The sequence below is a fragment of the Mesoplodon mirus genome (assembly GCF_964341445.2).
Source record: "Mesoplodon mirus genome assembly, chromosome: 1".
NCBI lineage: Eukaryota > Metazoa > Chordata > Mammalia > Artiodactyla > Ziphiidae > Mesoplodon > Mesoplodon mirus.
This window is the reverse complement of record NC_138976.1, coordinates 45,465,037-45,479,423: the sequence shown is the minus strand read 5'-3', so window position 1 is coordinate 45,479,423 and position 14,387 is coordinate 45,465,037. Positions and strand designations below refer to the sequence as shown.

The window sequence follows — 14,387 nt, the reverse complement described above, 5'->3', positions numbered from 1 at the left end:
TCATGCCCCGGTCTGGGAGGATCCCACATGCCGTGGAGCGGCTGGGCCCGTGAGCCATGGCCGCTGAGCCTGCGCTCCACAGCGGGAGAGGCCATAGCAGTGAGAGGCCCGCGTACCGCAAAAAAAAAAAAAAAAAGAAAACCCAGGAGTTTCCCCCACCTTCCCCACCCCAGAAGCTCACTTTAGTAGTGTCCTTAGCTCTGTGGGAACTTGCCCAGCTACTGAGGAGGAGACCAGTACTGCCAAGTGCCATTGGGAATCCCGCTTCTCACATCCAGTTCTTCCTGAGAGCCTGGATCAGTGGCTTGTAATTGAGTTCGTTTTGACAAAGAAGAGAAACAGCATTTCCTGAGACAAGCTGTAACTCTCCTATGTAATTTTTTGGTTCTCTGTTTTGAATTCTTACCTCAATCATATCTACCCATTCTCGTACATTAAGAAAGCTTTTCTCACACGTAACATCGTACAGCAGCAAAACACCATCTGCTCTTCTGAAATAAGACTTGGCAATACTTCTGAATCTGGAAGAGAGAAAAGCACGTAATGGTTCTCATCAGTCAGTCAGTTTGGTGCTGCCTCATTCTTCATCTCCTTTATGCTCACCCTTTCCCCTCATCTTTTAAAACAAGCCCCAATTGAGAAGAATCTAATGGCAACCTCTTACTGTGAAATAGTCATCCCCGAGGCCTAGAATGACCTGGTGAAAGGTAACAGGATAAGAATCTGGGCTAGTGATTTAGAAAAGCCAATCATTTTCTCCACCAAATAATCCCAAGAAAGTCTACAAACCCCAGAGCATAGCCAGGACAAGGTTGAGATCATAATTTCTAAAAATTTCAGCCTCAGCAACACACTACCAGAACCCAGCTGTGGGACACAGAAGGGTGTGTGTGAAGGATGGAAGGAGAGGCACATCCCAGAAAAATTATTTTTTGGCTGGTGGGTAGGGAGTATTGTAGGTGGGTGGTAGAAGAACTAACCATGTGGAACACCACAGGGCACACACACAGGGTGTTGGGGGCTCACCAGGCGAAGAGGACACCTCACCCTATCTGTCCTAAACTGAGTGCAGTATTATACAGGATCTTAAATAGCTATGTTAACCACACATATTTTTCAAATGCTGCTAGAAAATATGAGCTCCATGTGGGCAGGTGTCTGTGTCCACCTGTTCACTGTTGCATCTAAACACCCTGAATGGTGCCTGGTTACAGAGGTCGGCAGGTACCCCCATACTTGTTTGGTGCACAATCGGATACAGTCTGTTCCCTAAGAGTTAGATATGATTAAAACCTATGCTTGATGCTCTGGCCATCAACAGTGAAAGACAGGGTACTGTCTGTGGCCAGATGCGAGCCTGCTATTTATCAATGGTCTGTGTTCCTGCCCTTGAACTGGGGAACTGACAGGTCCTCCTCTCCATCTTCTGTGGTGCCCCAGCTATGCAGCTCCTCATGCTGTTGCCACATTCAGGAATGCAGCCTCTCTGAAATTTTCTCTTTAGGATAGGGCATTCTCTTTTTCTCAGTGGCGCACCAATTCAAAGGAAGCTTAAAGATCCTTTTCACGTGACTGATGGATCAGCGAAGGAGGAAAGGATGTGGAAAAAAACAAGCATTCTTGAAATTCTAACGTGCTCTATCAGAATTATATGAGTACAAAAACCACCAAGGGGGCTTCCCTGGTGGCGCAGTGGTTGAGAGTCCGCCTGCCGATGCAGGGGACACGGGTTCGTGCCCGGGTCTGGGAAGATCCCACATGCCGCAGAGCGGCTGGGCCCGTGAGCCATGGCCGCTGAGCCTGTGCGTCCGGAGCCTGTGCTCCGCAATGGGAGAGGCCACAACAGTGAGAGGCCCGCGTACCGCAAAAAAAAAAAAAAAAAAACAAAAAAAACAACCCCCCCCACCCCAAGTATCCTACAAGGCTTGTCTGTGCAACTCAGCAGAACCCAAAGCATTATGGAAAGCACTTGCCTCTCCTGGCCAGCGGTATCCCAGAGTTGCAGTACTGTTCGCTCTCCGTCTACAATGAGAGTTTTCATTTGAAAATCAACTCCTGAAAAGGAATATAAGAGAACATGGAGAACACGATGTAAATAATTCCATTGGTTTTTACTTTTAAGCCCTCTCTAGGATGAGACAAATCTAATAAGCCAAAGTTCGGCAAGACAGAGAGGAATGAACCTGGCCTTCAAGGACAGTGACCTTCACATACTAATTATAAGTCAGACCACACATGTGCGTGCAGATGCTTATTGCAGGTTGGCTGACTTGGGGAAGGATTTAATCTATGGACAAAAGGAAAATCTATGTTTTATGTGTCCACATAATTAGATGGACTCAGTTATATCTGTGTGTGTGCATGCACATAAATGTGCCTATGTATATGTATATATACAGGTATATACATGTGTATGTATATGTATATAAATACATGTATATGATGTATATATATGCCAGGCTCTCTAGGAACCGAACCAAATATTGTAGGCTTTTTATGAATCAAATTGAAGTGAACCTTCAGCTTTGTTATCTTGAAGGGTGTAACAGAGAACCATAAATTTAGAAGGACATCCATTGTGAAGAAGGTAATCTGTTCTAAGGTTTCTGGTTATCAAAATAAGAACTCTTTAGATAAGGAAGAAAAGTAAATGATAATTTGCATATCTTCTTTCAATTCCTTTTACTGATTACTATGCAAATTTGGGAAATGAGGACCCTATTTTTTCCTTGTTCTGAGAGGTATTACTCATGTATTCCGTTGTGAAGGAGGGGAGGGAACATACACCCGGCTATGATTTTGACCTTAACGACAAACTGGCTATTGATAAGCTCACTTTATCAACATCAAATGACACCTGATCAGAAAGGCTTTCCCTGGGCACCCTGTGTAAAAGTGCACCTCTCCCAAACCTCATTTTTTAAAATGTGTTTTTCATCCATTTCCCTCATTGTGGGCTGGGATTTAGTCGACTTTGTTTATTGTGTATCCGTAGTGCCTACAACAGTATGTGGCTCACAGCAGGACTCAGGATATGCTTGCTGAATAAATGAATCTGTCATCTCTGGCTCTAAACTTTGTTTGGTTGATCTCACTGGGTAAGCAGATACCTCAAGTCCTTTGCTAGTCTTCCCCTCCCAAATTTAGGCCTTAGCCAAAACAAAGGGCTATTCTATAGAGGACGACACGTGTGTGTGCAAGTGCATGTGCGCACACACACCTCTACCTATATACATATTTATTATACAGAGAGAGAGAAAGAGAGAGATGAAGAGAGAGATCCGTGTGTCTGTATATAATCCCTAACGAAAATAGAATCAACCTAAAGAAGGTCATTTTCCCATTATCCATGGAAAAAGGAACTGTACCCAGGGTGGCACTTGTGTTTCCTTGAAATTCATTCTTGCAAAGTCTCATGAGCAAACTTGACTTTCCTACTGCAGCGTCCCCAGCCAGCACAATCTTGTAAGCCTTCTGTGAGCTGGAAGATTTATGGTTATCATCCACCATGTCTGTCTAGGGGAAGGAAGCCACAGTGAGTGACAAAGGTAGTGCCAGCTTTCTTCCTAGTAAGTTATATGGCATGAAGATGAACAGTGTTCATGAATAAAAGTGTCTCTGAAACCACCTACCTGTGGTGCAAGTGCTGAGATGGGCTTTCTCAAGGAGCTAATGACACTGCCTTCACTAGCAGACTCCTGCGGCTTCCAGTCCAGGATGGAAGCCATGCCTTCTGAGCCATACGTCTCTTCATCCCTTATATCAGGAACCTGTTTTTTTTTTTTTTTTTTTTTTTTAAAGTCAGCCGTTAAAAACCAAAGTCTTTCATTACATACATACATCATGAAATAAAAAGAAGAAAAATATGCTGCTGAATCAACAGTCAATGCTATTATGGAACAGAGTGCCTGCAAAAGGAAATCTGTGAGAGTTTTCCCTAACTTGATAGGGAGAAACATTCTCCCAACTATGTTTCACATGTATAACCTTTAAAACAATGCCCATGACAGATAAGGGTCAAACGGGGTGAGATACATATGTCTATGGAAAATCAGGCCTAGGAGAGAAATGACTTTGGGGCTTACGTCTGTGTCTGAAGCATCACCCCCAAAGCTCTCCTGTGTGCCGTGTGACCTCTGGAATCCCCTCTGGTGCTTGTACTCCACCTCCGAGTCATACTCATTGGAATCTCTCAGGGTAGACAAGCCGCTGTCGAAGCAGCTCTCAGGCAGGCTGTCAATATCACAATTTATCCTCTGCATGGGATCACAGAGGGCCAGAGAGTCACAGTCCTCATCCATGTAGGAAGAGTGGGATGACCTGGTGACAAAGGAGAGGACTGCTGTACCTGAGGGCTGGCGATGCTCAAGATGACACAGCAATGGAATCAGACAGCAACAGAATCAAGAAGACTGATATTCTCGTTCTTGCCAAGAGCCACAGTATATTCCATGATTAAGCAACAGGGGAAATAAAATGCTCAGAGCAATAGTTCATTCTATGCAACAATCAATTAAGATAAAGACATTTAAATCAAACATTTAATAAAGGAAGTTATTTTAAAAAAATCACCTTCTTTATTTCCTGATACAAAAAGAATTAGAATGCCCAGGATGTAAATGCAATCTCAAGTTGTGTTAAGAAAAATGTACATAGAACATGTGAACCTTTTTATTCTAATGTGGTCAGACCATATTTTGAACAGCATGTCCATTTCTGGATAATACCTCTATTATGACCTGAGACTTTAAACCCTCCAGTCTGAGAAATGTTTCAGTGCACTCGGCTTAAGTTGTAATGGTTTCTCTCCTCAAATATTTGAAGAGCGGACACAGGAAGACTATATTGTCTCAGTGCCAACTGATAAACTTTTCTGGGAATCACATCTCTAATCAACATGGTGAAAAATGACAGGCAATCAGAAATGTGTGGCCCTGGAATGGTCTGGCATACGAGATGAATTTTCTGCCACTAAGTGGGGACATGTCTGGAAAGACTCCTATGGGAGAGGTTTCATAGGGAGATGCCCCATACAAAGGCTAGAACTCCTGACTTCTATGGATCTTTCCACTTGGGAAACTCCAACATTTTATAAATGTTAATTACCTCATTTACTTTTGCTTTTCCATTTGATTCCCATAAATATCTAAGTTTATACTGAAATAAAACAAGGGTTACAACTTACTTAGTTCCTACTACACACTGGGCATCCTAGCCACTTGGCCTACATGATGTCATCAGAAAGAGGAAATGGGCAGGGTATATAGGTCTCCAGATACGAGAAATAATAAGAGATGAATGTTCTTAGAAAAGAGAGGGTAATCTTAATATAAATACAAATATAAGCCATATAAATCTGAGAAGTCAAAAATATTTTGGTGCCATTATCAAATATTTAAAGTTAACTAAAAAGGTAATTTAATCACCTAACTCTTTCTAAATATGCTGCTCAATTATAAAGTCTCCTGGGACAGGAATTTCATACCACATCTCAATCTACCTAGCTGGCTGTGTGTGAATTTTTGTGTACATTTTTTTGTTTGTCTCATCACTTATAAAACTCTCCTTCTGACACTGATTTTAGGTCAATCTATAAGGAACCTAAAGAAATCATTCTCATTATAATATAGTACAAATTCAGCTCCATGTCATGATTAGTCAGAACTTTATTTTTTTAACCTATTCATATTTTTGATAAGGAATGAAGGAGAAAAAAATCCTGATTGAAAAATCACTTCCATGAAAATACAGAATCTAAAAAATATAGGTATAGATCAGACTTTCTCAAACTCAACTTATATACATACCCTTTTAAAAGTAAACTATTCTTATCTGCCTGAAGAATATTTTCATTACAATTAAATATGTAAAAATACAAAACAAGTTATATTTTTGTTAGAGTTCTTAGAAAAAACTCAAAACTAAAACAGATATACAACTTAAAATCCAATAAGGCCACAAAAGCAATAAAATTAAATTTACAAGATGCTTTTAATTAAAAAAAATTTTAATTGAAGTATAATTGATGTACACTATTATATAAATTATAGGTATACAATATAGTGATTCACAATTTTTAAAGGTTATACTCCATTTACAGTTATTATAAAATATTGGTTATATTCCTCACATTGTACAATATATCCTTGTAGCTTATTTTATACCTAATAGTTTGTACCTCTTACTGCCCTACCCCTATATTGCCCCTTCCTCCCCTCCCCACTAGTAACTACTAGTTTGTTCTGTGTACCTGTGAGTCTGCTTCTTTTCTGTTATATTCACTAGTTTGTTGTATTTTTTAGAGTCCACATATAAGAGATATCATACAGTATTTGTCTTTCTCTGTCTCACTTTTTTCATTTAGCATAACACCCTCCAAGTCCATCCATGTTGCTGCAAGTGGCAAAATTTCATTACTTTTTATGGCTGAGTTGTATTCCATTGTATATATATACTACATCTTCTTTATCCATTCATCTGTTGATGGACACTTAGGTTGCTTCCATATCTTGGCTATTGTAATGCTGCTATGAACACTGGGCTGCATGCGTCTTTTAGAATTAGTGTTTTTGTTTTTTTCAGATATATATCCAGAAGTGGAATTGCTGGGTCATATGGTAGTTCCATTTTTAGTTTTTTGAGAAACCTCCATACTGTTTTCCACAGTGGCTGCACCAATTTACATTCCCACTAACAGTGTATGAGGGTTCCCTTTTTTCCACATCCTTGCCAACATTTGTTATTTGTGTTTTTTGATGATATCATTTTTTTTGATGATAGCACCTGACAGATGTGAGGTGATATCTTATTGTGGTTTTGATTGGCATTTCCCTGATGATTAGAGATGTTGAGCATCTTCTCAAGTGCCTGTTGGCCATCAGCAACCTCTTTAGAGAAATGTCTATTCAGTTCTTCTGCCCATTTTTAAATTCAGCTGTTTGTTTATTTGATGTTGGGTTATATAAGCTGTTTATATATGTTGGAATATTAACCCCTTGTTGGTCATACATTTCCAAATATTTTCTGCCATTCAGTGGGTTGTCTTTTTGATCTGTTGATAATTTCCTTTGCTGTGCAAAAGCTCGTAAGTTTAATTAGGTCCCATTTGTTAATTTTTGCTTTTATTTCCTTTGTTTTAGGAGATGGATCCAAAAATATTCCTATGATTTATATTAAAGAGTGTTCTGCCTACATTTTCCCCTACGTGTTTTATGGTATCCGATCTTACACTTAGGTCTTTAATCCATTTTGAGTTTATTTTTGCATATAGTGTTAGAGAATGTTCTAATTTCATTCTTTTACGTGTAGCTGTCTAGTTTTCCCGGGACTGGCTACTGAAGAGACTGTCTTTTCTCCATTGTATATTCTTGCCTCCTTGTAATAGATTTATTGACTATAAGTGTGTGGGTTTATTTCTGGACTCTCTATCCTGTTCCAATGATCTATGTGTCTGTTTTTGTGTCAGCACCACACTGTTTTGATGACTGTAGCTTTGTAACGTAGTCTGAAGTCAGGGAGCATGATTCCTCCAGCTCTGTTCTTCTTTCTCAACATGATTTTGGTTTTTCAGGGTCCTTTGTGTTTCCATATAAATTTTTAAATTATTTGTTCTAGAAAAATGCCTTTGGTATTTTGTTAGCGATTACATTGTTAGGGATTGCACTGACTCTGTAGATTGCCTTGGGCAGTATGGTCATTTTAACAATATTGATTCTTCCAGTCCAAGAACACAGTATATCCTTCCATATGTTTGTGTCATCTTCAATTTCTTTCTTCAGTGTCTTATAGTTTTCCAAGAACAGGTCTTTTACCTCCGTAGGTAGGTTTATTCCTAGGTATTTTATTCTTTTTGATGAGGTGGTAAATGGGACTGTTTCCTTAATTTCTCTTTCTGGTAGTTCACTGTTAGTGTATAAAAATGCAACAGATTTCTGTATATTAATCTTGTATCCTGCAACTTTACCAAATTCATTGATGAGCTCTAGCAGTCTTCTGATGGCATCTTTAGGATTTTCTATGTGTAGTATCATGCCATCTGCAAATAGTGACAGTTCCACTTCTTCCTTTCCAATTTGGATTCTTTCTGTTTCTTTCTCTTCTTTGATTGCTGTGGCTAGGACTTCCAAAACTATGCTGAATAAAAGTGGCAAGAGTGGGCATCCTTGTCTTGTTTTTGATCTTAGAGGAAATGCTTTCAGTTTTTCACCTTTGAGTAAATGATGTTAGCTGTGGGTTTGTTATATATGGCCTTTATTATGTTGAGGTATGTTCCCTCTATGCCCACTTTCTGGAGAGTTTTTAAAATCATAAGTGGATGTTGAATTTTGTCAAAAGCTTTTTCTGCATCTACTGAGATGATCATATGGTTTTTATTCTTCAGTTTGTTAATGTGGTGCATCACATTGCTATTGAAAAATCCTTGCATCCCTGGGGTAAATCCCACTTGATCATGATGTATGATCTTTTTAATGTATTGTTGGATTTGGTTTGCTAATATTTTGTTGAGGATTTTTGCATCTATATTCATAAGTGATACATAGGTTTTTTAAGGAACCTATGGAGGTTCCTTAAAAAACTAAAAATAGAATTACCATATGATCCAGCAATCCCATATGATCCAGCGATCCCACTACTGGACATATACCCAGAGAAAACCATAATTCAAAAAGACACATGCACCCCAATGTTCATTGCAGCACTATTTACAATAGTCAGGTCATGGAGGCAACCTAAATGCCCATTGACAGACAAATGGATAAAGAAGTTGTGGTACATATATACAATGGAATATTACTCAGCCATAAAAAGGAATGAAATTGAGTCATTTGTTGAGACATGGATGGATCCAAAGACTGTCATACAGAGTGAAGTAAGTCAGAAAGAGAAAAACAAATATCGTATATTAACGCATGTATGTGGAACCTAGAAAAATGGTACAGATGAACCGGTTTGCAGGGCAGAAGTTGAGACACAGATGTAGAGAACAAATGTATGGACACCATGGGGGGAAAACCGCGGTGGGGTGGGGATGGTGGTGTGCTGGATTGGGTGATTGGGATTGACATGTATTCACTGATGTGTATAAAACTGATGACTAATAAGAACCTGCAATATAAACAAACAAACAAAACAACTAATACTAAACTTTCTTTGGGTTATTTGTATGGAAATATGTTAATATAAATGTTTCAGACATTACATGAAATTTCCAAAAATCTTATATGTTCTGGTATAATGTTATAAGTCATAATTCTAGTTATTACTTTAAAATGTATATCTCAGAAATAACTAAATTTCCTTTTCAATTGCATTATTATGAACTTTCATCAAATCTTTAACCATGGTCATTTTTAAGTCTTTTGTCATTTACAGCCAGTTCTGGGTGTACTCTGATGCTTTTGCAAAAATGTTCCTATAAAAGGGTTTCATCTTCAAGGAATTCATGGAAAAGACTCTGACAAGTACAGGTTTCTGGTAACTGACTATACTGCTGAACTGAATGAAGAAGCATTTTCAGAACTCTAATGGAAAACTGATGAATTCATAAAAGTGCTAACAAAAGATCAAGATGAAAAAAAATTAATTACATGGGACTGAGTGAACTGATGAGGATGATTATAATTTTTGTGACTTTCTGTTTGAATAAAAAAAAATCCCACAAGGACTCAGAGGCAAAAAATATACAAATCAATTTTCACTGCCAAGTAAAGGAGCTGTTACAGTGGAGGATTACTGGACTGAATGTCAATATTATGACATAATATGAGTGTGTTTCGTGTTTGGTAATTGCAATCATCGTTGCTTTTGTTGTGGTCATCCATTTACAATGCTTGGTGTCAGTTTATTTATCTCTTGTAAAAATAAAATACAGTGTGTGTGTGGAAAAAAAAAGAAAAAAGAAAAACGTTCTGGAGGTGCATGGTGGTGATGGTTGCAAAACAATGTGAATGTACTTAATGCCACTGAACTGTACACTTAAATATAGTGAAGATGGTAAGTTTTACATTATGTATATTTTATCACTATTTTTAAAAATAAAGAATAATACCTTTTTAAACTCAAAAAAAAGTAATATCTATTTCTCAAAAACAGAGAAGCCAGTTGCCTACAAATAGATAAACTATTCAAAATTTTTATTAAACAAATCAGTGAATAATAAAAACATCTGATACTTGGATAGAATTTTATTAAAAGTGATTACCAGTAAGCCTTGGAAACAGACCTTCCTGAAAGGGGATATGGCCATCTTGCTAATGCCAAGATACTAAGTACATTATTCTTTAGACCCAAAGTCCTCAAATGAAAAGGGAAGGAACATAAATTATGAAAGTGGCATCAGAAATGGAGAGCCAGAGACCTGCAGTTTATGCACTCACGTCTACCATCAAACTTTGACATACTCCAAGTTAGCCTTTTAAGTAGTGACACTGGACATGTATATGTATACACATGTGTACACAAATGTAATCTTTCAGTTTTTATTGCTAGATCTCAAGTTATAACAGGGCTAATATTTCACTTCATTTGATTAAAAATAGAGCTAAATCCTCACTTCTGGGAAGGCTCTGTGACTCCTTTAATACATTAGCGCATAAACATCTACTTGCTACATTTCTATTTGTTTTGAAAGTTTGCCTTTCCTTGAACATAGCTTGCATAATATTATACTGAGCTATTAAACATTTACAGATTGTGCCAAGAGTCTCAACATCATATACTGCGTATATCACAACATCACATATGGTAGTTCCACTGGCTTCCCTGAAACACCTCTTACTGAGGGCACTTCTAAGAAACAAGACTTAATAGGCATGAGGTAAGGGTAAGCATACATAAAACCAAGTCACGATAACATCTTAAAGAAATCACTTTACTCTCTCAAACATTTTTACTTTAATCTTTACATGTTTCATGTTTCAGAAATTTAAAGTAAGATAGTAGAAAACAGATATTAGTGCCCCAAATATATTCTGTTATTCTAATTCACCTGTAAGGAAATGTACTTTCCTTTTAACTCTGTTCCAGAATTTAAACAGAAAGTAAGTAGGTGTTAACATACCTGTCGTAGCCCAGAGGTTGAGGAGAATGAGCATTAAATTTAGGACTGCTTCTAGAAATTGTATTCCCTGGTGATATATTATTTATGCACTGTAATACATAAAATACATATGTAATATTTTGTTATTCCATGTAAAAATTTTATGTACTTTTTTTTTTTTTTTGCAGTACGCGGGCCTCTCACTGTTGTGGCCTCTCCCACTGCGGAGCACAGGCTCCGGATGCACAGGCTCAGAGGTCATGGCTCACGGGCCCAGCTGCTCTGCGGCATGTGGGATCTTCCCGGACCGGGGCACGAACCTGTGTCCCCTGCATCGGCAGGCGGACTCTCAACCACTGCGCCACCAGGGAAGCCCTATGTACATTGTAAAAAACTGTAGCACACTAGTTTACTAATGTAATTAAAAGTTTGGTATCTTACATGAGAAAACGAAAGCACAGAAATCAAGGGAAAAACTGCAACAACTGCCCGAAGGACTCTCTCCTCATCATGTCTTAAGTCCAAACCCTACCATATAAGCCATAAAGGGGAATCCTGGTTCCCCAGATTTGCCAGGACCCTGCAATACCGACTGTGGATTTGTCTCTTCTCAAACCATCATTTGGCTTAGTGACTGACTCATCCATACCCAAAGCTGTGGCACTGGAACCCCAACCTTGAAGCTGACCCCCAAAAGTGGGGGAAGAGGCTTTCTGGCACATGTAGTCTAGGGAAAGGTCCTCAAAATTCCAAATGGGCCTTAGCTCGTTTCTGTAGGAGGGTTAAAGCCCAAGGCCTCCACTCTGATGATCTCACTACCAGAAGGAACAAACCAATGGGTCTAAATAAACTCCTCAGCCAGAAGCACCCTCTCTCTCCTCTCAACTGGGCAATATGTATTTTAACCTCCATGAGACATCTCGCTTTTTCTTCTATTATTGCTATCTGTGCACATCTTAACTCCCTACTATACTGTAAACTCTTCCAAGACTCAGGTCACACCTTATACATCTTTCTTTGGTTTTCTGGAACATTGAACAAAGAGTTGGCTAACATCTAGACATTTATTTATGCAGAGGAATAGCATATTTTTTAAGTTGGGAAAATGTCTCCCTTTATTATATGAAATAGTTTCTCATTATTCTAAGTTCTCTTCTAAGAAAATACATGATTTTTATCAAAATACTCTACCATGAGAAAGAATGAAATGCGTTATTAAATTCTACCACATACCAAGGATCTGTTGAACTTGCTGTAACTGTTTTCAAGGGCACTCCTTAGGCCATCGTTACTGTCATGCAGTTTCCTGTTAGCTGTTCTACAAAGTAAATAAATAGATAAGGAAAGTATTAGTGGGGGTGAAAGTCACCACTTCTTTTCAGGCTGTGATATTCAGAACGTGGCATTACCACCGCTTGTATCTTTCTACCACTTCCCTTCAAACCTCATAAACTGAGATCATAATTCATTACTAGAAGTGCAACTTAACAATGTGTCACCTCTCTTTAGAGGTCTCAAGGCATTTTAGGAGTGAGTCAGCTATGCTGTGGAACCCACTGCTCCTTCAGGTAGCTCCACTGTTTGGATAGGTTTGGTGCAGGTCTCTGTTCCCTAAAGGCCTGAAGCCAGCTGGCCCCACCTACTCTCTATCCCCCCTGCATGGATATGCTGTGTTATGTCACACTTCTTTCTCCTGGCTACTCCTGCATCCTTCTTGTGGCATGGTGCTGTACTGCCAGACACTGTTTTATACCAGTTAAAGGCTCCAATGTTGGCTCAGGGTTCAAACCCCAACTCAGGCACTTACTTTCTATATGCCTTACAGCAGCCATTTAAGCTATCAGAGACTGAGCAACCTCTTCTATCAAATGAAGTCTCTGCTGTAGAGACTGGCTACTATTTCCCTGCTTCAGGCTTATTCATCCTTCAGCAGTCAGACACTTCCTGGACCTTCCTGGTTAGGAGGATGCCCTTACGAGACACTCGGCTCCCCTTGGCCCCTGCCTCTCCTTTGGCATCTAACATCTGTAAGTATTGATCGGGTTCCATCCTCTTCCCCTAGACTAGCCCCATAAGGAGAGAGGCCTTTTTCTCCTACTTGCTACTGTATCCTCAGCTCCTGGCATACCTGAACCATAAAAGGTGCTGAGTGAAAACCTGCTGAATGAATGAATAAATGAATTAACAGGATTCTTGTAATATATCAACTCTATCATTGCCACAGGTGAGATGTAATAAGCATTCATAATGATGACAAGAAATTGTCAAATCTGACCTGACATCATTTGGGGGAACTAAAACCAGAAGAAAATACTGCCTAGGTGAAAAAGAGAGAAAGGGGCAGTGGGAAAGGGGGAGGTTTTGCGGGGAAGGTCTCAGAGGATGGAATTCCTAAAACTTAGCTGCAAATTTGACAAAGCAGGTATAATATTTCCAAGAGGTTAAAAAAAAAAGAAAAATATACTGCTAAGCAGACACAATAAATTGCCAAAGAATGATCGTGTATGCCTAGTGATGTGACATGCACTATGTGAGACGCCTGAAACCTCTCAGTGTGCTGAGCTGCAGAGAAAGCTGATGAGGTCAGGGCCATTGTCCTTTACAGTAAAATAAAGGCATCATAAAGACGTGCCGGACATATCACCTGACTTGCGAGGACTTTTAGAGAATTATACTCTAGTCCCTGGATTTGAATAGTTTATGTAGGATGAGAAGCATCAGAAAGCCAAGCTGACGTGCTGAACACACCGTGTCAAGAAGGGACATGCGTGGAGCCGCGAACCCAGCCTTTGATATATGGCAACTCGTGTTACATGTGGCACCTGTTTTACTAACAAAATATAATTAAATGTAAATGTGATGAGGACTTTATATGAGAACTTACTGGAGTATTTCAATTTGCCTCTCAAGACTATTTCGATCTTCTGTGTACTCTCGGATTACTTCCAGATCCCTGTAAAATTATATTTTATGTTTGAATGCGGATTAGATGTTCAGTCCTGCCTTACTGACACCTACCCTCCCAGACCTCTTTCCGCCTTTTCCGAAGGCCTGTGTCCTTGACCGTGGTCTTCTATCTCTCTGTGCTGCTGCCCGGTTCCTCTGAGACATCAGCAGCCTCCTCTCCTCCTGTGACCCACAAGCACACCCACGCCTCTGCTTCCTCTCGCAAGGCTCTACTCCCCCCATCCCCCTCCCCGCACCCACCAGCTCCTCCACCCCAGCCCACTGACCTGACTCTGTTCTTCACTGGGACTGAACCCCCTGATGTTCTGCTAAGTCCCCTCTCCCCAGCTACTCACATTACCAGTCCCTTCCACCCAATTCACTCTCTCACCTCAGACTCTTC

The 14,387-nt window shown here is 39.5% G+C and overlaps 1 protein-coding gene across 1 annotated transcript in view; it reads right to left on the bottom strand.

The window, feature by feature from the left end:
- RASEF (RAS and EF-hand domain containing) overlaps positions 1-14,387 on the bottom strand; it is a gene marked incomplete at its 5' end in the record, with an annotated part of 85,630 nt that overhangs the window by 24,647 nt on the left and 46,596 nt on the right. Inside the window, 8 exons of the mRNA XM_082611268.1 lie at positions 407-521; positions 1,974-2,055; positions 3,369-3,516; positions 3,633-3,770; positions 4,086-4,320; positions 11,060-11,148; positions 12,272-12,356; positions 13,923-13,991. Coding sequence (XP_082467394.1) covers positions 407-521; positions 1,974-2,055; positions 3,369-3,516; positions 3,633-3,770; positions 4,086-4,320; positions 11,060-11,148; positions 12,272-12,356; positions 13,923-13,991 — 961 coding nt within the window. The remainder of the gene's footprint in view (positions 1-406; positions 522-1,973; positions 2,056-3,368; positions 3,517-3,632; positions 3,771-4,085; positions 4,321-11,059; positions 11,149-12,271; positions 12,357-13,922; positions 13,992-14,387) is intronic.